General features: G+C 33.7%; 1 protein-coding gene across 2 annotated transcripts; it reads left to right on the top strand.

Moving 5' to 3' along the window:
* Positions 1–64: 64 nt before the first annotated feature.
* Positions 65–25,200, top strand: LOC127069718 (ejaculatory bulb-specific protein 3). 2 transcript variants are annotated; one of them, XM_051007091.1, is made up of 6 exons: positions 65–131; positions 335–397; positions 642–972; positions 16,681–16,855; positions 23,557–23,651; positions 25,031–25,200. In XM_051007091.1, exons 3-6 carry the CDS (start codon positions 970–972, stop codon positions 25,130–25,132), a joined length of 375 nt encoding a protein of 124 aa, XP_050863048.1. In that variant the 5' UTR covers positions 65–131; positions 335–397; positions 642–969; the 3' UTR covers positions 25,133–25,200. The 2 variants fall into 2 exon arrangements, with proteins under 2 accessions (XP_050863048.1, XP_050863047.1); XM_051007090.1 differs by lacking the exons at positions 65–131; positions 335–397; positions 642–972 and adding an exon at positions 11,944–12,123.
* Positions 25,201–25,288: the final 88 nt, after the last annotated feature.

The raw sequence follows: 25,288 nt of genomic DNA, 5'->3' as shown, positions 1-25,288 counted from the left end.
TATGTTCCATGATAACAACACATATTTATATTTAGTAATTTATTATATTTTTAGATCCATCAAAACTATTTTCAATATGAGAATTTGAAGAAAGAGAAATACTAGAGGATACTTACAAATTATTAAAAATGGTAATTAGTTTTTATTTAAATATAATATTAGTTATATTCTTTTGATTTAAATACAATTTTTTATGATGAAATTATTTTTACCACCAAGATCTATGATTGACGTGATTAATTTAAGTATTTGCTATCTGATACAAAAGAATTTTTGTAGTTGTAGATATATATTTTTAATGCAAATGTAAATAATTGGAATTTTTTTTTTACAGATTATGGTATGATCTTAACAACAACAAGGAGTCTTCTAAGATTGAAGTATATGTGAATTAATGGTAATTATCATTATTGATTTTTTTTTAATAGTTAGAAATACTTCTCATGTTTTCAATTGTCAACCTCTGACATTCTTTTTTTGAATAATTATTAACAAAATCAATCGTGATGATAGTTGTAGCCACCAAGATCGATGATGGCCATGATTAAGTTTTATTTGCTACTCTGATAATAGTTTTGTTTAAAGTCTCTGATTTGCTGACAATTTTTACGTAAGTTACATATATAAATTTTTTGTTACAGTTTGGGAGAGAAAAGTTTACGAAGATTACTCAAGCGGAAAATTATAAATGAAAGTTAAGTAGATACTTTAAAAATTAAAAAATTTCTTTAAATTTACTATTTTATGATGATATTCTTTACCACCAAGATCTATGAGTGCCATGATTAGTTTACGTATTTGCTAACTGATATTACCTAATTTTTATTTTATTTTTAAACATATCTTTTTATTACAGATATAATAGCATTAAATTACATTTTGCAGTTATCGATTGGGTTGCAGAAATGGAGATTATTTTAAGGCAGCAACGTAATCGGATCCCAGATCGTTAAGAAGTGGACGAATTTTATGGTACCTTTATTAAATTTTTATAATTTTCTATATATACCATTCTATAGATACCATAATGATATTAATATGTCTATTTGAAATCGTTTTAATTGATTTAAGTGATGTATGTAAATTTAGCTAAATCAAAGAGATTTAGTAATATACATTTTTACAAATATAGCGCGTAGATGAACAAACATTTAGAAACTTGTTTTTTTCGAATTGAAAATATTATTAAAGATATTGATTTTAATAAATCTTTTCCGATAAGGTAAATCGTCTAATACATTATGTATATATAAGCTTACGTTTACGTAATTGATGCTAATAAATATTTATTTTAAATGATACACGTTAGTGTATTAGAAATGAAATATGTAATTATCAAGGACATCACGTTATTTTTTGTTGAATCAATATTATGATCACGTCGTTCAGTTTTCCTTGTATTTTACAAACGATTCCAGATCCGTTTACGCGTACACGGCAATTAGGTGTGAAAACTGTATGTTTACACGAAACGGCGCTAATGTCTATTTACACTAGTAACGAGGCCAACTTTGCAGCTCTGTGGTTAATCACAGCGCGTACGTGTTCCTTACAAATTAGCACGCAGACGGTACGAAAGGTACCTTTGCACTTGTATATCCCTTTTCAGCCTTAAAACAACTCTGACGTTCGTTTTCTGTTGAAATTTGTCTGAATGCGGTTGACTTGGGTCTTATCGTATCAAATGAAGGGCTGTAGAATTTGTTATATTTAGCAATATTCCATCTATGCGTAAGTAGATAATTATTACTAGTACAACTTATCATATTAATGCATTTGTACCAGTGATTAATTAAAATAAATCTTTCTCCGTATTCTCAGCTGGCGAACAAGTAGCTTTCAAGGAAAACGATAGAATAGAATTATTTCTTAGTCTTAAGCTCGAGGTAACTGTCAAAGTCCTTTTATACTTATAATTGGTTTACCATTGATAATCCGTCGAAAGCAACGTTTATTCTCACGATTCGCATGGTATAGGAGAAGCGCACCGTCTTTTCTTTAAGCTCGCTAGACTAGTCCAAGCCTCCATCGATTTCCTTCGAGTGTCTCTTTAGAGCTTCGAAACTACTACTACTACTGCTGCTGGCCGCAAAGAAAGAAAATAAGACTGAGATGACAGAAGGTTTCAACCGTAGAACAGTCCCTGTCACGAGCATATTTCCTTTTATATTTGTGTGTGTGTAATATGTATGATGTATATATGTACATACGTATATAAGTAGCCCATTCATATATACATATGTATACATATAGATCCAGTGGGAATCATGCAGGTGTAGAAGAGAGAAGGAAAGGGAATGATAAAGAAGGGAACGAAAAAGGCCAGATCAAAAAGGGAAGAAAGAGAAAGAGAGAGAAGACTTTCCCTTCTGGTGGTGAAGTAGAAAGAAGAGAGAGAGAGAAAAAAAAACGAAAGGACTCATGAATAATGCAGGAGTGAAAGCCGGCTGAAACAATTGCTGGGCGTCGCCTTACTCCTAAAATTACATCATCAGATTTTCCACGAAATTAAAATATTATATATTCCATGCTGGATTCTCCCACCAGGAACTATTTGATGTTTTTTTTCTCTCTCTCTTTCTCTACCTTCAAAGTTAAATGTCCGTCCCTTATACTTCTTCCCCTTAATTCGCTGTGCTCAGCGAAGAAAAATGCCGATTATGCGTTTACAAGACGTGACTCTGTAATGCGTTTCTGGTTGAGGTATCTTTCTACGTTAAAAGTTATTACAAGAGGTTTCGGTCTTTTGGGGAAAATAAATTTGAGCCTCTTACGTTGGTACAGTAGTGAATTAGTACACGTGAGCGTCCTTTTAAAGATCGAAACCTTATGGAAAGTGTATATGTATAGTATCTTTATTAATTGAATTTATATTGCGGAGTACATTTATTTCTGATAAGGTTTTCTTCTGAAAATATTAGAGCGAGTTAACGCATCAAATGTTGGATGGAAAATCGCGATATTTTATTGTAATTGTTACTATTTTTCTTTTTCTCTTTCTTTTTTTTTTCTTTGGATATTTTTTGCGCAGTTTCAATTCAGTAATGCTATTATAAATAATTGAATCTCAAATGGTGATTTATGGACGATAACATATTTATATGTTTCGAATTATGTTGATTGACAGTTCTACCTTTTTCCTCTTTCGATTGAACCTAATCGATCTTAGAACTCTCCCTTGAAACCTTCCTTCTTCGCTTAAGAGCCGTGATGTATCGAACTAACCGATAAGTAGCTCGTTTCCTTCACTTCCCTTAGCTATTTTATTTTTCAGAAGCCTTAATCGTTCTCTCTACCTTTATCTTCTTTTAATGGCGATAAAACAACGTAGCAGGGGTTTACTTTATTCATTCGGTAACATTTACCATCGATTTTCTGGTATATAGGTCGATCGTTTCTATTAAAAACGAACAAGGAGAATAATAATTATTTTCTGTAGAGAATATAAGTCTGAAATAGGTTGTCGACAAATTTATAAACTTGCCCTATGCGTTAATCTAATTAATTTAAATTTACAAAGCCTTTCTTTTCGAGATCAAATGTAGAAAAATGTAAAACAATTTATCAAGGGCTTCTTCATTCTTTACGAATTAGAATTTCTCTGTTTAAATTTTTGCGATTAATAATTACGCGGCTTTTGTCTATATTAATTATTCGAGAATAAATTTCTTTGTTAATATTTCCATTGTAATTATAAATTCGATTTTAATGTTACAACGTCTTGTCTTGTTTCTCTTGAATATAAAAGTTATTCGATAATTTCGTAAGTGTTTAGTAATTGTTATCAATCATTAAAATTATATATAGAGATCTATATGTATCCGTATGTTTCCATTAACGAGTAATCGACGAGTTTGACGATTCTGTATCGTGGTATGTACGTGGCCTAATTACAAATAGAAATACGAGAAGAAAATTATACGATTAGAGAAATTAGCGAATAGACGCAGATTCCTGGGAAAGTTCTATGTTAGATCTACAGAGTGACTCATCCAAAGTCCGTGGAAACTAGAGAAGCTTAATGATGATCGTTACGTCAGTTTCGAAGCATCATTTCTTCAACGTTGACGTGTTAATGAGCAGCTACGAAACTCGGGCTTGTTTGCCACGAATTGTTCCCACGCGCCGGAAATGGCACTTTTCTTGCTTGCTTATCGTCTTACGAATTAGTCTCGAAGGATCACGTTAATCTCTAACGCTTATAAAATCATTTCATACAACGACTTGGAATTAAATCGATCTTTCGTTATTTCTATTGTTAATTGAAACGATATCAACAATTATTTATATAGAGATATATCCATTCGTAGAACGGTCATTTTTGTTATGAAAATGGATTGTAAGAGGTCAGGGGAGGCAATGGGAGAAGGATCGGTTGGAGTTTTCAATGAAAACTTTACTTATACTTTTTCGTTCTAACTATAGCGATCGGTCGATCGTCGAGAAGTATGGTCGAGCTTGCCCTGTGGCTTTACGTCTGCAATGATCCTTTATTTTCCCAAGATACATTTTACAATTGAAAGCGTTTCGTCTTTCTCTCTCTCTCTCTCTTTATCTATCTGTATATTCATCCATCTATCTATTTATCTGTCTTTTTCTTATTCGAAAGAGCTACGATAGAAGTAGTATTGCGAGTATAACTCTGTTCTTAATGAAGCGAGCTGTATTTCGCTTTGACGTCTCGGAAAGCTTAATTATATTCAACGTTGCACGTAGTACATCTTTCTCAGTGGCTTGTCGTCTCTCTTCCATCATCGAACGCGAAGCACGTCTTCCTCTTTCGCGATGCTTCGTCGAGCCATGCGGAGAAGGCGGTTGCGGAGACGGAGGAAGGAAGACTGCTGCTGCTGTTGGTGCTCTTCTTAAACAGTTCGCGGGTAGCATGCGAGAGATATTACCTGTACTATTTCTCTTCCACGTAAAGCATCGTATATCCCTATATCCTCGTGATATTCAGTACGTCATTAGTCCAAAGGTACTGGAGTAAGCTGGATAATCTTACCACTGTGATCCTCGTTTCTCAGAAATAGTCATTTTTCTTCAATTTTCACCGTTCTCTTCCTTATTTACCTTATCCGTCATTGAACAAAGATAACGATATGGTAGAATCGTCAACACTTTTTTATTTGAAAGACTTTTTACATTTTTGTGACTCGTTACTCTTGGATCTTGAATATCATTTTATTTTATACACACGTATATATATATTTCTTTTCATTTTTTTCTTTCTTCGTTTCTTGAGAAATCTTCTTTTCGTTATTATTTTAACGTTATGAGTTAGTCAGACATACAATGTTTGTAGAATGAATCGTTTTTGTAAGGAGAAAAGAAGAAAAAATGGTACGAGAGATGGTTCATAAAATATATGTGGATACGTATGTACGTCGGACTCGATGACTTTTTTTTTTTTTCGACGAACGATCCTCGATTTTGAGAATTTCATTAGGTCGTTCCGAGAGGGACGAGAGTAGAGTGTGCAACTATCCCGTCAATTTCGCGTTTTAATTCGACTCACGAAAAGGATGGGAGGGTAGGAACAATAGAGAGGAGGATATCGTGTATAGTCGAGTTTGGCATCGTGCCGCGTTGGTAATGTGTGAACGTAAGCGAAATCCTCTGGGCCGATTCGCAAATTACACTTTTCGCTAATTTTATTGGAAATCGATCGCTCTTAGAAGTAATATTCCTGATTTTGTTAAAAGTAAACATATTGTATAGGAATCTTATCGTCCAATTTTATACGTGAACTCGACATTCGAAATGAATATTTTATGTTTTATCATAAAACACGACGATGTTCCAATGGATGTTTCAATGTCATCATAAAATTAGACCGAATATATATTTTTTTTCTTTTCATAGAAGAAAAAAGCAAGACAAATGATCGAATTATTATGATTTAATAACATCTTGTTTTATTTGCGTTGTAAGCAAATTAGATTCAACGAACGCAACAGATCTTTCGTGTATGTGAAATTTATTCAGTAGGTCAGAATTAAATTATTATTCGTCTTACTTATTCGTACGTATAGATGTTATTCGAGGAAAATGATGGCAATCTCGGTACTGGGAGAGGAAATATTCGAGATAGTCGAACACTCGCGACCTTTGCCCGCGACGCGTACGTACTTCAATGCTGTTGATTGCTTATCCGAATATGCATAATCATTGCAATATAATGACAACGCTCCAGGAAACATCGGATGTACGACGCATACGCAATTCTCCCTTTAACCATATCCGTCGAACGAACTAACGATCGACGGAACAATGAGTTCCTTTTGAGTGGTGGAGTAATGGTCTTGTTCTGATCGTTTAAAATATTTGCACGAAGACGGCATTCCTGTTACGAGTTTCGTTCTATCGTCAAAGAATTTATTTCATTTTATTATTTTGCACCATTTGAAGTATCTATTATCGTCGTCCATAAAGGATAAACGATAAGTGTTAGAATATAAATCTATGATTTTTTATTGATACGTATGTAGCGCACAGATAGTACATATTTCAATTTTAATGGGATAGAATTGAATTGGTTCAAATAGATCTTTTAGTTCGTACGTTTATATATATATATGTAGATGTATACGCCTACGTATGTATATGTATGTATATACCTACCTCATGTATGTCTATGCAAATCGAGTCGTGATGTTAAGTGTTTATTTTAGTATAGGTCATTCTGGTCAAAATAGTAAAAACAATGTTACGTGAGATTATACGTTGTATAGATGTTTTTTCTTTCTTTCTTTCTTTCTTCCTTTTTTTTTCTCTTTTCTTTTAAATGATGGAAGAAATTTCTGAATAAGCAATACTTGTTAAATACGATTGAATGACGAAGAAAAGTATTATGTCCGAGCCTGTTAAGAAATTCGTAACGTGAAGTTAAACTATTGGACTTAACAAACTATACGTCTACATATCTCTTCATATATACACACATACACTAATGAAACTTCTCTGGGACAGGTTTTTCAAGTCCTCGCGAGAGACGAGTTCAATACGACGGGTTTTTTTATTTCTTTCCTTTTCTTTTTTTCTTTTTTTTTTAATTATTATTAATATTTACGTTAATACGTCACTAACTCATAAAAATAGGTCGAGACGATAAAATTAATACGAATGAATTCTATGTGATAGCATTGTAGAGAACGAGTGTTGACAGAATTCATGAGAAATGGGACACGTAAATATCTCTTTTTTAATTAGAATTAACAAGAAAAAAAAGTATGTATATATGTATATGTAAAACGATAGTAACGTTTTTAAAGAGGAGAGATGGAAGGTAAAAAGTTGAAAGCCGTATTGTAATGCGTTGTTAAACTCATTTGGAGATATTCAACGTATGTACAATATAAAATAATATAAAATTCTATGTAAAAAAGATAGAGATTTTTAACAAAAATGACGTTGAAAATATATTCATTGTATCAACGATTTTACTACAATTTTTTTCACATTCATAGATAAGAAACATAGAATTTGACATAGAAATCGGCAATACCTTCTCCTTAAGCGAGTTAAAGTGTATCGAAGCAATACATGCTCGTAGGTGTCAGTATTTAATGGATACTGACCACGACAGTATGGTAGTATAATACTAGCAAACTAACTCATAGATACTTGCTTGAGAATACTGGTACATTGTAGACAAAGCTTGAAATCACGTTAATACCGCACGTACTATACTTCAATGTTGCGATCGCCACGACGGAGCCCTTTACATGTAACTTTACGTTTATTATGAGTCCTTCGTTTTGCCGCAAGGCTTATATTTACGTTACCATAACTTCACAGGATGTTTCGGAGTCGGTTGTTAACCCTATTATAATCCAACACACTCGGATTCTCGAGGACGCCCTCGTGGCCAGCGCAATTTCGCGCGTCCCTTGTTAATTTACTCTGATTCGACTATCCTACGTACGTACGTATGTATGTATATATGTATGTATGTTGCATGTATGCATATATATACATATATACATGTATATAGATACATAGGTGGGTATAGGTGTTTACGATACTTCCTAATGCATCCCAAGTGAGATTAATTAATTAGAATAGAAAATGTAGTTTAATTTGTATAGGGAATTATATATAAGGTTTGTACACGTGGTACTTTTCTTGGAAACGATCTTTCCTTTCGATCTAAGAGCAATATTGGAAAGATGTTAAAAATTCTGTAGAAAGAAGCCAAGTTATAAAGTACAGTAAAACCGGTTCTATCATTGTATCTTCCATTTCTAGTATAATAGAGAATGGTATTCAATGGTTAGAGAATTTAAGAGTTTAGACTAACTAGAAAAAATATATTAGCAATCGACTTATTCAATCTTCTCTGTCTATATGGCATAGCTGTCTATGTTTTAATAAATGTTTCAAGTTGAAAAAAGTATAGTCAAATTGATGGTAATCGATTGTCAATATGACTACTTGTTTACGAAAGTTTATTTATATTTCGCCATTAATAACGATCGAAGTCATTATATATTATGAGACGTCCATATGCAAATCGCAATGATAAATAATTAATAAATATCTATATGTCTAAAAAATTTACTGATTTTATTCATCGCAACGAATAATAATAGTTTTAAATAAATTTTATAAAACGTATAAATATTCTTTTCGGTAATAGTGAATATTTAACACAATTTATATATCGATGAGAGATGAGAAAGAGATACATCCTGAATATAATCGATATATAATATTTAGGTTTAAAAAGTACAAGCAAGAGTACAAATAAATTTCATGTTAATTAAGTTCTTTTTTAAATCTTCTTCCATCGTGTTCAGTTAATCTTATGAAAAGTTTTACACGTTCTCTTGATTCTTACATATACGATAACAATCTTGATATAGGATATTAGTTTTTATAACGTTCAGATTAGCGTACAGTACACATACGTTCGTTGACGATCCATACGACTCTTCTTTATCCTTGTGAATTTACGTCAGAAACATGATTAATAATCTTACGGCACCGGCATATTCCGCGCGTTCTGGTTATTATTAATGAGCTCTATTTCGTGGGACACACCGTCCACCGTAATCGGCCAAATTGATTAATATTGCAGAATTTAACGCGAGCTCGCGGTCAACGGAATTAGACGTTCTGCCGGATATCGAAATATCGAAATTCGATATTCTCCTCTATTTAGAGATTCTGAAATCTTATTCTCATTTCTCTTTCTCTCTATCTCTCTATCTCTCTTTCTCTCTCTCTTTATTTTTGAAAATTGAAAGGATTCACTGCGTGAAGTAATTTTTTAATTACTTTAAAAATTCTGTTTAAATTAAAAACTGAGATTTAATGGTACGACAAAAAAGAGAAAAAGAAAGAAAGAGAGGATAAAAACCGAAGGAGCAAAAAAAGGGAATTTCATATATAGATATTTCTGTAAACTCATCGAAACTTGTAGTTATACATATGTATATTACTTTTTATAAAGATAATGAAAAATCTTGGATTCTTTCTTTGCCTCATGGAATATTCCACGTGGGGAGACATAGTATCAAGCTACATCCATATATTCACAGAAGGGATTCCGAAACCACAAAACGTTGGTCAAAGATAAATTAATACGTACGTATAATATATCGACGACAAAGTTATTCGTGTATTTGTGCGAACGTCGATCACCATTGTTAATATGTTCTGTTGCAGTTGGAAAACAATTGTAACACGTAAACGGATACATATACAACGTATAAAAAATTCGATACTTTGAAATTTTTTTATTTGACTTAACTAAAGAATTATAAAAATGTTTAATAATTTCATTTATTTTATTTACTTTTAATATTTTTTTTACTAGAGTTGATTAAAAGAAGAGGAGAAAAAACAAGCAGAATTATTTAATCTTACGCGGTAGATTTCTTTGCCACAAAACTTTTTCTCTTTGGGTCATCCGATTAAGAACTAGGATCGCGCGTGCCTTTGAATTCTCATTCGCGTTAATCTTAGTAAGCCTTTAATTGGGCATCGAGTTAAAATCTCGATGGGTCGACATAGCGACTCTGTAAGGTTAATCGTAAGGATCCACCCCGGCTGACCTGTTTTTCGAATCAGGATGGAAACAATTGGTGCAAGAAGTTAACGAGAAAGAAAAACAAAGATAAAATAGATAAAGATAAGGAAGGAAATAGAAAAGGGTATATGCTCGTTAACTTAATGAAGACTAAATATTATTTTCCTTTATTCAACTAAAGTTTTCTAACGAGCAAGAGGATTGGATGAAGTATAGGTCACATGCAAAAGCCAAACGTTAACGAAACGCAGTGGTATTTATTTATTTATTTATTTGCTTATTTATTTATTTATTTTTTGATTCGTTACGCTAGTTTTGTTTTTTTCTCATTGACATGTATGAATATATAACGATCATATCTGTTGAATTAACGAAATCCCAACGAAATTTCTATCTCCTGTTCAGTATACTCTTTTCTCGTTTGTGCTTGATAATGTTGTAACATAAATTCATATTTTTAATTCCTAATTTGATTTTTGTGCTCGTGTATATTGTTGTGCCAGATAAAATCGCTATGAAATTTTTTTCGAATTTGTTGAAATATTTGGAATATGTTACCTAATTTATATCTATGTCAAAACTGTAACAAAAACTGTAAATGATAGAAAAATAGATAGGTAGAGAGATAGAGAGAGAGAAAGAGAGGAACTAAATGGTGAGGCCTATAATAATTGCACCGTTCGATCTTTTATAGCCATTCGTTATCGTACTTATTGTTGCAGAAAGCTATGCGATTGCAAAATAGTAAGTGCAAGTAATTTTTAATAAGCATATTATACGCGAGTAATATTTGCATTAGGTTTACTATTTAATCGTGATTAATTATACAGTTGATGGTTAATATTTGCATTACATACAACGGATTATGAATGCAAAAGCCAAGATATACGTAAATATACAATCTATATACTTTATCGAGATATTATCGTCGATCGTCTTAAAATACAGAAATATTGGGTTATCGATTTAGAGATTACACCCAACACATATACATACGTATATGCATGTGTGCGTGCTTGTGTATATATTGGTAGGGTGAATTTTATAACCAGATCGACTTAATTTACATATATTAAAATTGACAGAATTAGAGGTTGGTTTATTTAAGATAAAGAAAAGAAAAAATATATACATTTATATTAAAAGTATTTTAATGTAATGATAAAACCCACGTAAATTTTGAAAGAAACAATTTTACTAAATTTTATATACTCATTTTATATGGTCAACCCTGTGTAGATTCTATATGTATGTCGAATTTAATAGTCAGGGATAGTGGAACATCCGAGTAGCCGACAGCCCTTCATTCATCTCCGCTAATTCCCTTCCCCTCGCGAACTTTTGAAATATACGAATATTTGCATAGAATGGGAATTGCCTCGAATACGCGCGGTCATAACGATCCTATAGTGTTTGATCGTTCCTCTATCGGTGATCGTATTCCATCGAACAGTTTTGGATATTCGATATGTATATTTCATCTGTATCGTTCGAATTTCGTCTTGGTGAGAGACGTTGGCCAGTAACACGTCTCGATAAATAAATCAACGAGTACTGGGGAAATGTTATTATCGACAACATCCAGTCGAATTGATCGAATTCTGCCAATGCCAATTGGATTTCTTCGAAATTCGCAAAGGGACGTGAAATTTATTAATTTTTCTATTTTCCTATTAGCTTAAAGATAGATAAAATTCATGAAATATCCTTTCAAACGATTAAACGATTTAATAGATCGGCTGATTCAGTAGAACACTATATTTCATTATAATTTAATTGCACTTTAATGTACATCGATTAACGTGCAAAACAAATGTTTATTAATTTTTTTGTTGAAATAATCGTTTGGTTTTGATTGGGTAAGATATCACAGTGACCTCCCTGGTAAGACGAGAATACGATTCAGGGTGGACAGTAAAGACGTGTTAACGGAGGGAAAAAAAAGAGGCGTCTACCGCTTCGACGAATTCGGGCAGTGTGGGAAATCAGCCGGGGTATAAAGCAGCTGATCACGAGCACCTCCGGCATCAGTTGCTTAACTCGACTCCTCCGTGACTGTGTGACACACGTAACGACAGCGCAACATGAAGGTAAGCCCGAGAGAGCCTTTCCCCATCGTCACGATTCTTTACTACCGTCGACTCGTTCTAGAACCAACTTGGTTCAGTTTCCTTTCCAGTATCGTGACACGCGTTTCGCTTTCGATTCGATATAAACACGATAGTTCGCGTGATTTTCTTTTGTGTCTAAACTTAGCTCCTCCACTTTTCTTTTTTTATTAACAAACAACTTATCCAAATTGCGTTTACTATTTAAAATACCTTGGAATGTGTTGGAAACATTGTGAAATTTCTTCGACACACTTGAAAGCATTCTCTAATTTTTGTTTCATTTTGAAATTCCTTAATTTCAATCGAATTATTTGCTTTCTCTGTTTTTATTAATTCCTCTCTCTCTCTCTCTCTCTTTCTTTCTTTCATATTCGAGAGAATGAAAATCGTCAAGATTTTTAATTCCGTGAAATCATTTAAATACGACAACGTCTTCGTTACCGTGCTTCCTACGAATTTAACTCCTTGAAAGTGGAGTTAAAGAAAAGTTGGGACGCGTTTGTTTGACCGATAGATTAACTTCGCGCCGCGTCGGTGCTGAAATTCATGCACAAATCGGATAAGGTGCTTCTCAGACTTTTGAAGGGAAGTGAATCGATTACTTTCGAGTGGAACCTACTGTCTATATTTCTCTCTCCCTCTTTTTCTATATATATATATATAATATATATATTTCTCTTGAAACTTGAGAACTAAGCGAGCAAGTACTTTGAAGAACGTTATTTTTTATTACTCTACCGTCGCTTTTGATCTCATCGATATCCCTCTTAAAATCGATTTCTTGTCACAAATATGACAAGGAGAGGCTCATGCTGGCTCATTTAATAATAATCCTTTTCATTCCTTTTTCATTGGACCTTTTTTCAACGAAAGAAATTCATCGTTAAATGAAAAAAGAAAAAAAAAAGAAAAAAAAAGGAGAGAAGAGGAAGAGCGTATTAATCGAAGCTCAATATTCTATTCATAAAGTTGTACATTTATGTTGTAAATGAAATTATTTGAAACACGCAGACACATAAATCAATTGACTTTTCTTTCGTTCGCATAAGTTCGTCTAAGATGTAATCAACTTTTCAAGAGTTTCTATCTATTCTTGTCGATAAATATTGCATCGAATCATAAATGAATTTCTTTTCACTAGCCAATAACGAGTTTGACGAATTCGAAACGAATGGCATTTTTAGTCGAAAAGATTTGAATATCGAGAGGACACGTTCGTTTGTTCGATTCGTCTGGCTCAGCTGTCTCAGCGAGTCGTTTATCGATCGTTCTCTTTTGGGACGTGTTTGCGTCGGACAGAGAACAGGATCAACGAACGCGCGACTAACGTTAGAAATGAATTTTCAAAAGATTTTTTTTATATCGTTAAAAAGATTCGAGTGACCGTTTCCTTTAACAGTTTGTCATCCACGAGCAAATTTAGCATAAATTTACATATACGTAAATCCCCACGAATGACTTTTTTCATATTTTTTTCTTTTTGTTTTTCTCTCGTTTCTTTTTAACACATCTCTTGTGATGTTTCTCATCTCATAGATAAACGTAGTTACCTACGTAATTAAATAATTAATTATACAAAAAAATGCGTTTAAAAAAGTTTAGCACGGAGAGGGTTATCAGTGAAATTCCATAATGATTCCTTCATTGATCTTTGCAAATTCGAATTGAACGTCAAGCTAGACGTTTTATTTTACGCTCCTGTTAATCCTGAGAGCCTCTTTTCGTTCGTTTCCGATGATCAGTCGACGAAGAACGCTCGTAGCTCGAGGAAAACTCGAGGAAAGGAAAGGAGAGTCGAGTCGAAGGTGTTCTCGAAGGAGTGAAATTCGTTCGCGAGAGTGAAAGGCGTTAGGAAGCTTCGTGGACCGTAATGGCGTCGATTGCATAATACGAATCGCGTGTGCGCGAGCGTGAAACGACGGATTGCGCTCGTGTCTCTCTATCTTTATCCACTTACCTTCGATCTTTTCTCTTTTCTCTTTTCTCTATGTATTTGCGAGATAAAAGTCAACATACGTGGGTAGCGACGAACCTTTCTCGTTTCTTTGCGTAAGTTATACTAATTGTAAGTAAATAGATAAAACGTCAATGATCAAAATGCCAATACTCATTGACATTTTCGAAGACTATTGATTGACACATAATTTTTCATTTTTCTTATCGCGAGGTTGAGTTTAAACTATCGTTGTGCGATTTTCTTTTCTTCATTGATAGTTTTACTTTTTCTTTTGCAAGAGGAATTGTTTCATTAATCTTCCATTTGATTCTATATATAAGTCGAAAAATATAATTTTGAAAATTAATATTTTTTAGGAGGATTAAAAAATATCTAGGAAAATGAGATAAACATTGATAAAGAAAACAATTGAAAAGGTCAGACAACAAAGAACTTAATGAATCGTTTGATTATTTACTTAGAGACAAAGACAGTATTTGTCAAAGAGATTGTGAAGTATTTCGAGTCATTTTTACTGCAATGTCCATTCCGAATGTCGTTAAATGCAAGCGAAGAGAATTCGAATAGAATCATGAAAATGCTTGTTAACGTTTTATTCGACGTTTTGAGTTATTTCGTATTTTATCTTTTATTTGAAAATAATTTCGAAAACATTATTCTTGACAAACACATATACACATCTATATAGATGTTCTCGTCGAAATCTAAAATGTAGGTAATTAACGTTAAAATACTTGCAGAGTTAAAAGTCTCTTTAGAATATTAAGGTAATAATAAACCATTCGATAACAATTAAATTTATTGAATAAATATGAATTACGTGAAAACGGATATCGGAAATAATTAGAACAACAAACGATTTCAACGTCCGTTTAACGAAAAACTTGCCAAGAAGATCCAATTACGTGACGTGGTCGTAATTTTAGGTAACTTTTTTCTCCTCCCAAATGGTGGAGGATTGCCGGACCTCTATTCAACAGTTTCGTGTAAGAAATGACATCCCGTGACATCGAATCGTTCTTTCTTCGACATTAGTCGACTTATAACTCCTCAAACGAGTTTATTTCTATAAGTAACGTAGCCAAACTTTTTATCTTCAGTTTAAGCGACGTCACTGGTTCAATCGTCGGACGGAGAGTGAGAGAAAGAGAGAGGGAGAGAAACACAAAAATAAAGACGAATAGGTAGACATATCTAGAAAAAGATAAAAAGATTTCTATTGCAATGGACACGGACACGAAACGAATAATAAAATCTTGTTTATATTTCAAGGTTCGTCAGTTTGCGAATGTTTAACTCGCTCGTGCAGATTGACAATTATATATTTAAAAGAATTAACTTTTGCCACATGTCCACTTTCTGTTCTCTTGTATACAATATTAAAGTCAGAAAGTATATTACAATATTAAAGTCAGAAAATATTCTCGTGAGCGATCATCCATTGGCCTTGAGCCACATTCGATATCTTGTCCAGTCGTTGTGAGAAAATAATATAATGAGTTTCCATTTTTGCTTTGCGTGTGCTTAAGATACGAATAAAGATAATGAAGCTTGGCATTAATCTCAAATGTTCAAGGGGTTATGAGTTTATGCATTATTAAGTCTCCTTCTATGAGAGATTCTTGAGATTTAATCTGATATTAATGATATTCATCCTATATTATTCTGTTTTAAATAGAACACAATTTTTTATTCTCTATCCTGTTTTTTTTTTTTTTTTTTTGGGGGGGAACATAATCTTGCTTCTTCTAAATTATTTAATTAATTCTAATGTAATTTTTAATCGTCTTATCTCTTTACACAGTTTTTATTTTAACTTCTTTTTATTATTTTTTCCTTCTTTTTCTTTTTGTTTCTTTTACATAATAATAGGAATTTACTTCTGATACCTCTACAAACAAATTTCTTTTTCCCTCATTCATTCTCCTTTTTTCCATTTTATATACTTTAGTATTCTCTCTCGGGAGATACGAATAGTATAAGGCTTACAGGTTAAATCGAGTAAGCGGTGTCTTCTTCGTGGAAAAGATCAACTTTCCTACCGAGGAGATTACCGTTTTATAAAGAGACCATTTATCACGGACGCGTGTGCACTCGTCCTACGAAATAAGTATTTCGCCAGCAGTAGAAACAGCAACAACAGCTTTCTCGTACGTCTCGAAGGTCTCGTGAATGCGGTGCAATGATGTCAAACGATTATGCACTTGGGGAGCTATTCGTGGAAAATGTAGAATTTCTATCTTGAATATATCTTTGCCTTCGTGAGAGATATTCCTTTGTAAAATAGTACACTCTCTCTCTCTCTCTCTCTCTCTCTCTTTCCTTTTTTCTTGGAAACATTCTTCTTCCTTTTATCAATCGAAATACGAAATTTACCTGAAATAATTGAAAAAAGATAAATAAATATTTAATCTGCCATTTTATCGGATTTGATTATTTTATTTCGAAGTATGACAATGAAAAGAAAGATGATCTTATGATCCTAGTATTAAAATGATTAGAAAACTTATTTCTAACGATTAAATTTTTTTTCTGTTATTATATATTTTTATTTCTTTTTTTTTTGTCGGCGAATCTAGGTCGCCGTAGTTTTCCTTGCCATGCTCGCGTGCTTCGTAGCCGCGGATAAGTACACAACGAAATACGACAACATCGATGTGGACCAGATCCTGAAGAGTGATCGTCTTCTCAACAACTACGTAAACTGTCTTTTGGATGTTGGCAATTGCACGCCCGATGGACACGAGCTCAAGAGTGAGTAGACGAGACTTTTAACATCCTTTTATCTTTTATCCTACATACATATGTATGTGTGCGTATATTATATATAGATATATATATACATATACACTTAACGAGTACAAGCTTTGTCATGACAGCAGTTTAATACAACTTGTAAGAAAAGGGCCAGCGGCTCTTCAACCACTACTTTTTCTTCCCATCAACGCGATCCACTATCTTCTTTCTTTAGGTTTTCTTTTTTCTTCTTCTTCATTGTTCTTCTTTAAGTAACGCTATATATCTTTTTTTTCTATTTTTTTTTCATCTTCTTTTCTTTCAAATTACTAGCCGTGATAGCAAATTTTTTCAAAGAACAAAGTTGTCGAGTTTTAACGTGTTACTAATTAGCCTACTTTAAATAATTTAATATACCTATCGATACTAATCGACTCCACATATTTCAAATATAATTGATACTACGATAGTTTAGTTTCCCTCTGCACTTTTGCTCTTTTCTTCCCACCATGAATCCTTCCTTATCCTTATCTATTCGTCTTTATTCGGTCCTTCCCAGTTTCCTGATCCTTCCATTGCTCCGTACTGCTTTATCGTACGAATTCCGTAACTCTCATCCTCTCTTGCTCTCAAGGGACTCCTACTTTTCCAGATCCAATAAGCAGTGTTCTTCCTTTCTCTTTCTTTCTTTCATTCATTCTTTCCTTCTTCCTGTCTTTCTCTCTTTCTATTTCTCTCTCTCTTTCTTTTCCTATCTCTTTACAAGCCGAGCATGCCTTTCCTTCGTCCATCTTGTCTTTCCTTATCTATCTATCTATCTATCTTTCTTTCTTTCTTTCTTTCTTTCTTTCCTTCTTTCTTTCTTTCTTTGTTATTGGTTTCAACTCTTGCTAGGAACGCATCGTGTAACCCTGTCAAATATTGGACGAGGTCGTAGCCGTCGTGGTCAAAGTCGTGAAAGTAGGTCGGAGAAACAAGTAGTACCGTTAAAGCATCGCTGACCATCCAGAAAATTCGAGCCTTCGACTTCTACAATCCACACATGTATATATACATGTGTGTATATATATATATATATATATATATATATATATATATATCCTGATTTTTCTTTTCTTTCATCATCCTGAAACGCATCTTCTCGTTTTCCTTCGGGAAAAGATAGGAGACTTCTTCGTAAATTCCATTTCCAAGTTTCTTATTGCTTTCGGAGAATGAGAAAGTTTACGAATGTTGGATATCTCGTAGATAGTATTTGCTAAATAAATTAATACGATTGATAAACAATCCTCTCGATTAAATGCGTTGATCGTCTTGGATGAGATAGATGATATAAAAATACCATATTACAAGAAAAACGCACCAGAGTTATTTGAGAAAAAATTTCCAAGGTATTATCCAAGGATTTTAATAAAAGTCGAGATCCCATCGAAACTAATACGCGTAGGTCCCCTCCTTGAAAATTTCTTTTCTTCGACGATTATGTCGTTCCAGCACTCGGACGAATTCGTTCGAGTGAATATAAAGAGAAGAGTTCGTTCATAGAGATCGTAAAAAGAATTTTATTGTTTCTACGTAGACCGTGTATGTACTATGTGGCTCCTTCGTTCCTTCCAAAGCTTCAAGTTTTTCTTCCCTTTCCTTTCCCTTTATTTTTTATTTCTTCCTTCCGTAGAATCGTAGAGCGTAGCTTCGACTATACTTTTAAACGATATCTCTCGTAGAGGAACACTCGTCGGGCCTTTATCGATCACGGAGGAGTGAAAATTTTCGATTTCTAATTAAGATAGTTTTCGACGTGGTCAGATAACAGAGATACACCGGACGTTATTTTCTCCATCGTGAGAAGACGAGGCAATAATGAAGAATCCTTTTCCAAGAGTTTCTCTTCGACGTAGACGAAGAACTTCGACGACAGGATTGGCGTGTAAACTCGAGATCTGATTTTCGAAGTCGATGTGTATAGCGTGAATTCTTTTGTATCGCATTGTATTCGAGGAAAACGAGATTCTTTACGATGCAATAAAATCAACTTTTGCAAAAACGGGATCGGGAAAATCTGAATGAAAATGATTCTTCGAAAAATGAAGGAATTCATTTCAACGTGTAGGAGAATGAAAATGGATAAACGGACTGATATAACGATGTTACCCTACATTCATCGATCTATTGGAAATAAATCCGTGTAAAAATACGTTTCTCTATTTCTCTCGGGCTCACATTTACATACTCGAAATACTACGTGCTACGGGAATGCGATATTCGTTTTGAACGCAACGAGAAAAATGTTTCGTTCGCGCGTATACGTATAGATATATCTACACTTAAAAGAGGAGCTTTTTTGTATTTTTTATTTTGTATTTTTTTTTTGGTTTATTTTTTTCCATTCCCTCTTGCACGTTGCTTTTCAGATATTTAATTAACAAAACAACGGTTTGTTGATTGGACTATCGCATCGTGTGTGTTGCGAGTTAGTGAGTTAGTTCCTTGATAAAGAGATGTTTGTTAAGTGCACACTAGGTTTTATTATAGCATTTCGCATCGAAAAACTACTTCAGGTTTCGAAGAACATATAACTTAATTATTTCATAAATATTAAAAGCGTCGAAGCGTTCCTGTGAGGTATAATTTATATCATAGATAAAATTACCATTTGATTCTTCGCTTAAACCTATTCGAAGTTACTCGATTAGAAGATGGAGGAGAGAGGGAGAGAGAGAGAGAGGGAGAAAGAAGGCTGGTAGATCGGATCTTCCTTATTAGATATTCCGTAGTAAAGAAAATCCTCTTAGCTGCGATTGTTTTGAGAAGTCTGCTTCTCGAATGATCGATCTTCGATACGATTTGCAATTCGTAAATAACGTGTAGCCCATTGAATATTTATGCATATGCGATAGAAAGGAATGGAAACTAAGAGCGATGTTAAAAGAAAATAAATGAAAATACGTGAGAATTATCGTGTAAAATGAATTTTTCGTTTGGATCGTTTAAAGTCATTTTTGCAGAATACAAGAAGAAGATCGAGTGTTTAGAGTAGAAGGATATTCAATATTTGTCCTTAGACACCTAGAGAGAATTTCAACTTTGACGAAAAGTTTCGGCTGGTGTCTTACTCTTAAAGCTAACTAAGTTTCGGATGGTTCTTCGCAAATAAAAGCGAAGCTACGATTTACCGGCGCGATCTTAAATGATACTTTCTTGGGCTCGACGTTAATGAAAAATATACAAAGGAAAATCCTGTCTAGCATTAAATAATTTACTTGTTCTTTAGAAAATACATATAATACGTTATTTCATATCGAATTGTCTACCGACCTCCAGACGAAGAAATATCAAAGATAATCTTCGGAGTCAACGTACTTTGAATTTCAGGGAACAATTACGTCCAACGTTCAGCAACGAACAGATGATTCGATTGAATTGATTTAATCAAGATGAATATTAACGTTGATTCGATAAACGGTAATGATTACCAGTTGGATCGGACGTTTATTGAGAAATTGCTTTTTCGGTGAGAAGTTTAGACAGACAGACAGACAGACAGACACAGACAGATAGATAGGTAGATAGATAAATCACGAACATGAGTTCGATGAAATATTCAAGGTAGATTAGAATATGTATGAAAGCATTTACAACGTAAAGCAATTATCTCGGGTCCATCGACGTGTCGTTCGTTCAAAACGTCTCGGAATCGAGATAGAGTCGCGTAAACGCGCGTAAATGCAGAGGACTTTCAAAAGCGTCATCGTGCGAACGCTTATTGTTCCTTCTCGAAACTGTCCAACGTATTATAATTCCACAGAATCGTTATCTCTATAATTATGCTAATATCTTTGGAGGATTACCGAGCCGTGACTATTCGATCGTATAAATATTCAAATATTCGACATACTATTCACATCGACTTGTGGCCGCGCGAACATACATACGACGCACGCGTATACACACACACACATATATACATAGGCATACATACATACAAGCGTAAATTCTATTACCTATCCCGGTTATTCAAATTTCATTCGTCAGACGTGCAAGCGATCCGTTCGAACGTTCGGGTCGGTCCTTATATACGCAATGCGCCTATGTATTCATCTACATACATACGTGTCTTAACTGATTTACCTTTACCACGCTGGTATTTTTCTTTTTTCTCTGATTCAAATACGAACGAAACTCGGAGATCTCATTGGTAATCTAAATTTTCCCGGAGATCGTATTACTCTTCGTGTTAAACGCATGACCGAGCGGCTTAAAATTGAAAATTGAGATACTTTCATATCTTTACTTCCCTTTTTTACTTTGAACGATATAATTTGAGGAAAAAAATTTTACCTTTACGCTTCCCCCTTTTTTTTTTATCAAAGAATCATTAAGCGATAATAGATGAAATTAGTTATTGGCTAATGCTGATTCGAATAATCGATCTTGAAGCTTTTCTTACGTCAGAACGACTCGAGTACGATAATTATCTAGTCCATCGATCATTTACGCAATTCATGAGAACGACAGGTGTAACATAAAAACGAGCAATTAATGACTGAAACTTTTGCGATATATCTAATTAACATAGAGAGATAAATTATATTCAATGCAAATTTCATTCTTTTTCTTTTCGATGTAATTTTTGTATTTTACATTAAATATCATAGGAGCATTGTTTGTCATTCTTTCTCATTTCGAACATATGCGAAGAAAAAAGTAAAGAAAGGGATAAAAAACGGAAAGTGCCTTAATTAAAATTTACATACGAAATTATTGGAAAATATCATATTTGATTGAATAATTGATTTTTTTTGTCCTACATCATTCGTGTCGAGGATATTTCAATGGACGATAGATCGCGCGTGTGTGTCTATATACATATATATATATATATATACACACACATACATACATACGTAGGTACTTACATACATACATATGTAGTCCTCCTCAGAGGAAATTCGCGTTGGATATTCGAGAGGTACTCACTCCTTCTCTCTCCTTCTCTCTTTCTCTTTTTCTTTGGACATTGACCAGTAGCAAGAGCACCGAAGTGTCGGTAGAGTAGAGCGGCTGGTGCAAATGACGGCCAGGGTAAAAACGTCGAGTGATTTTTGGATGGAAAGGGCATGAGGAGGGTTGAACCGAAAGTATAACAAAATTTATCCTTCTTTCTTTATATTCGCCAAAATAACAGCGCGTTATGAAGTCCACCCTCTTCTTGAGAAACTCTTTCTTCTTGCTTACTTTTTTCTTTTTTTCTTTTTTCTTTCTTTCTTTCTTTCTTTCTTTCTTTCTGCACTATCTGGCGAGACGTCCTACCTCACGAAAAAAGACCAAGAGAGATCCTTTGAGGATGAAAAGGATCTATCGAAGAAAAAATATGATAACGTCGTCACAGCTGTCGGTTCGTCGAGAACGACGTTCTCTTTCACGATATTTACCCTCCGATTTGCAAGGAAACGATGTTTCTTGCTTTCTCAAATCCTGAAGAATAAAAACTTCGGAAAGATCGGGAAGGATTGGAACAATGGTTCATACACGGAATAAATATTTCTAATTTTTTATTTGTATATTTACTTTAAAGATATTAAATATTTTTCTTTACATGAATTTCTAATTAATATTTCATAAGTTCATTTTACTGTCATAGTACAATCTTTTTTTTGTACATTTACAATTTAAATTATTATTATCTATAGTAAATACTGTTTTTTAAATAATAACCCGAGTACTTTGCATTAACACTCCATAAAAGTAAAATAAATGTTTTATGAATTTATGAGAGATACTTAAATATACCCACTATTATTATTGCACCACGAAATTATGTAGAACTTATGGCACAGTTAAACGCAGATTTATTCCAAATGCGGACGTTTTTAGTAGCAGTTCCTTCGTTGTGGTAGGCGATCGATGAGAGCAATTTTTTCGCAGTTTTACCTTGCAAAAAATACGAACGATAGTTGGGCAAAGAGACCGTTCGAAAAATGAACGCGAACGTTGTATAGGGTGAGGGATGAGCGAGGAGTGTTGAACGTGAACAGTGCGAATCGGTTTACAAAATAATCGAAAGCATCGATTTCGGTATATATGTATGCGTGTATGATGCTATGAAAAAAAAAAGAAGAAGAAAAAAGAAAATTTTGTACGAGTGCAGCCAATGGGAACGCGTGTGAAATGCACATTCGTTTTTCTCCAAGCGGCTTCCCTTTTCAAAGATCCCTCTCATAAATTCTTCATTGTATTCGGGACAACGCGGTTCTATTCTACCCTTCGTACATTCAACTATTTTGTTCGTGAAAATTCGTGAAATTCTTACGAAACTTGACAATGATGTTCGATAATTTACTCACCCTTCTTAATTTCCACCCTAACTTTCTACAACTCCTACGTATTCGATCACTTTGGAATTTTGGACTTGTTAATAGTCATTGGGGATAGGTATTCAAGATTTATTTGTAAACTTACAACCATGAATTACATACCAAACGATAAATCATATTACGAGTCACTATTTCTTAACAGAATCGATAGAGAATGATTTCAATTGTGGTATATGTTATATTAAAATATAGTTTTATAGTAAAAAATAGAACAGTATGAAAAATATTCCTACGAAACGTAGTATCGATTGGAATATTTATTTAGGAACGTTAATAATAATACGAGGACGAGACCAAAGAATGATATCTTTGTCTGATCTTTCTCTTTGTCTTTCTTTGTTCCAGAATCTCTCCCTGATGCATTGGCAAACGGTTGTAACAAGTGTAGCGAGAAACAGAAGGCCGGTAGCGAGAAGGTCATTCGGTATCTTGTCAACCAGGTACATTCACCTCGGCTTTTGTCACCTTCCCCAGCTTAATTAAGAATAAACGTAACGAGTTACGTTCTCTCTCCCTCTCTCTTGCTCGCTCGCTCGTTCGCTCTATCTCTCTATCTCTAATGTAACAGGAGCAAGAGTAGGGACATACGGAATAGAGTTCCAGCCCCTAGAGAAAACTAGTTTGACTTTCACAGACGGTCGATTATGTCAATTAAATTTGTGAACGAATTGGCCGAGGTACAACGATACGATATGATTGTTCGAGACTCTGATATAACGAATTGTTAACAATTTTCAATCCGTACTAGAGGATGAAAATGATTTAAAAAGGAAAAAAGAGAGAAGGACAAAGGAGAAAAAATAAAGATTAGAGAATAGATAGATAGTAAAGATTTGCATAAACGTTTGCTCGTGAATGTTGAACGAAGAGAATAATCATCGAAGGACTCGAACGCAAGTTAGATCGTTCCAAGTTGGTCTAAGAATCTATAGATACATGTCCCGAGTTTATCGTTGGGAATATTGGTGTTAGAAATACCGTGACTGGCGATACTTGCTCCGAAAATCGTGATCGGAGTGATAAAACGAGATATTCTCGAGAAATTCTCTTTCTATCTCGGAATGAATCGATTTTTTCTTTCTTTCTTTTTATGTCAACAGTGAAACGTAATAACAAAGTGTTCCTTTCAAATGACCGAACAACTTTCCAAGTGTATCATTTGTAATTCGTACGGCGAGAATTATGGTGGCTCGATTATTCTGAACGAACGAGTTGAAATTCGCGTTCACCTCTCTTCGGTAATTTCAGACAAGAAATTTGTTAGAGATTTTGTAATTCGGGAATCGTTACGTACAGCGAATAGACGAAAATAAATTCAAAAGGGGATAATAAAGTCCACGAAAGTTCGTCGACCCTCGAGTGATATTTCTTCGAGTCTCATTCGTCCTCGATAAAAGTGGAGAGTAAGGGAATAAAAAGTCGGCTTTGTTCGTAAATACTGGATTTTCTGCAACTATATTTTTATCTTATATATATAGATATGAAGTGCTTGAAAAATAAATTAGTTGATCGAATCGATTTCAATTTGATTCTAATGATACATGAAATATACAATATTTATTCGATAATTTTTTCTAAGTAAAGTAAATTTTTCTGCGATGGTTTTGATTAAATTAAACGTACTCGAACGAAATTTTTACGTTTTTATCGGTTTTTATAATTACTTTTTTCTTCTTTTACTTTTTTTTTTCAATCATCTCTTTGCTATTTTTACTGAATGAAATTACACCGTACGATTCAAAGGTATCATTTATTTTACATTAAACTATTTTAATTAATTTACATACTTTTCATTTAATTTGCGAATTTAATGTTTCAGCGACCGAAACTTTGGGAAAAATTGTCTGCGAAATACGATCCGACCGGAGAATATAAAGAGAAATTCCAGAACGAGGCGGAGAAGCATGGGATCGTGCTGTAAACTTGATCGGAGTTATTACGAAATCATGAAGTGACCATTAAAACAGGAGGTTTATGCTGTTTTCCATATTTCGTTCACTTACTATTCCCTTTCTTTCTCTTCTTCTCTTCCTCTTCCTCTTTCTCTCTCTTTTCTCTCGATTTTTTTTGTACTCTT

This window comes from Vespula vulgaris, chromosome 16 (assembly GCF_905475345.1).
Source record: "Vespula vulgaris chromosome 16, iyVesVulg1.1, whole genome shotgun sequence".
In the NCBI taxonomy this organism is placed as follows: Eukaryota; Metazoa; Arthropoda; class Insecta; order Hymenoptera; family Vespidae; genus Vespula; species Vespula vulgaris.
Note: the sequence above shows the minus strand (reverse complement) of the source record. Positions and strands in the feature narration are given on the sequence as shown.

Excerpts from the sequence above, each read along its gene's own strand:
- LOC127069718 (XM_051007090.1), top strand. Across the intron at positions 16,856-23,556 it reads CGATGGACACGAGCTCAAGA|AATCTCTCCCTGATGCATTG; the intron begins GTGAGTAGACGA and ends TCTTTGTTCCAG. Across the intron at positions 23,652-25,030 it reads TTCGGTATCTTGTCAACCAG|CGACCGAAACTTTGGGAAAA; the intron begins GTACATTCACCT and ends TTAATGTTTCAG.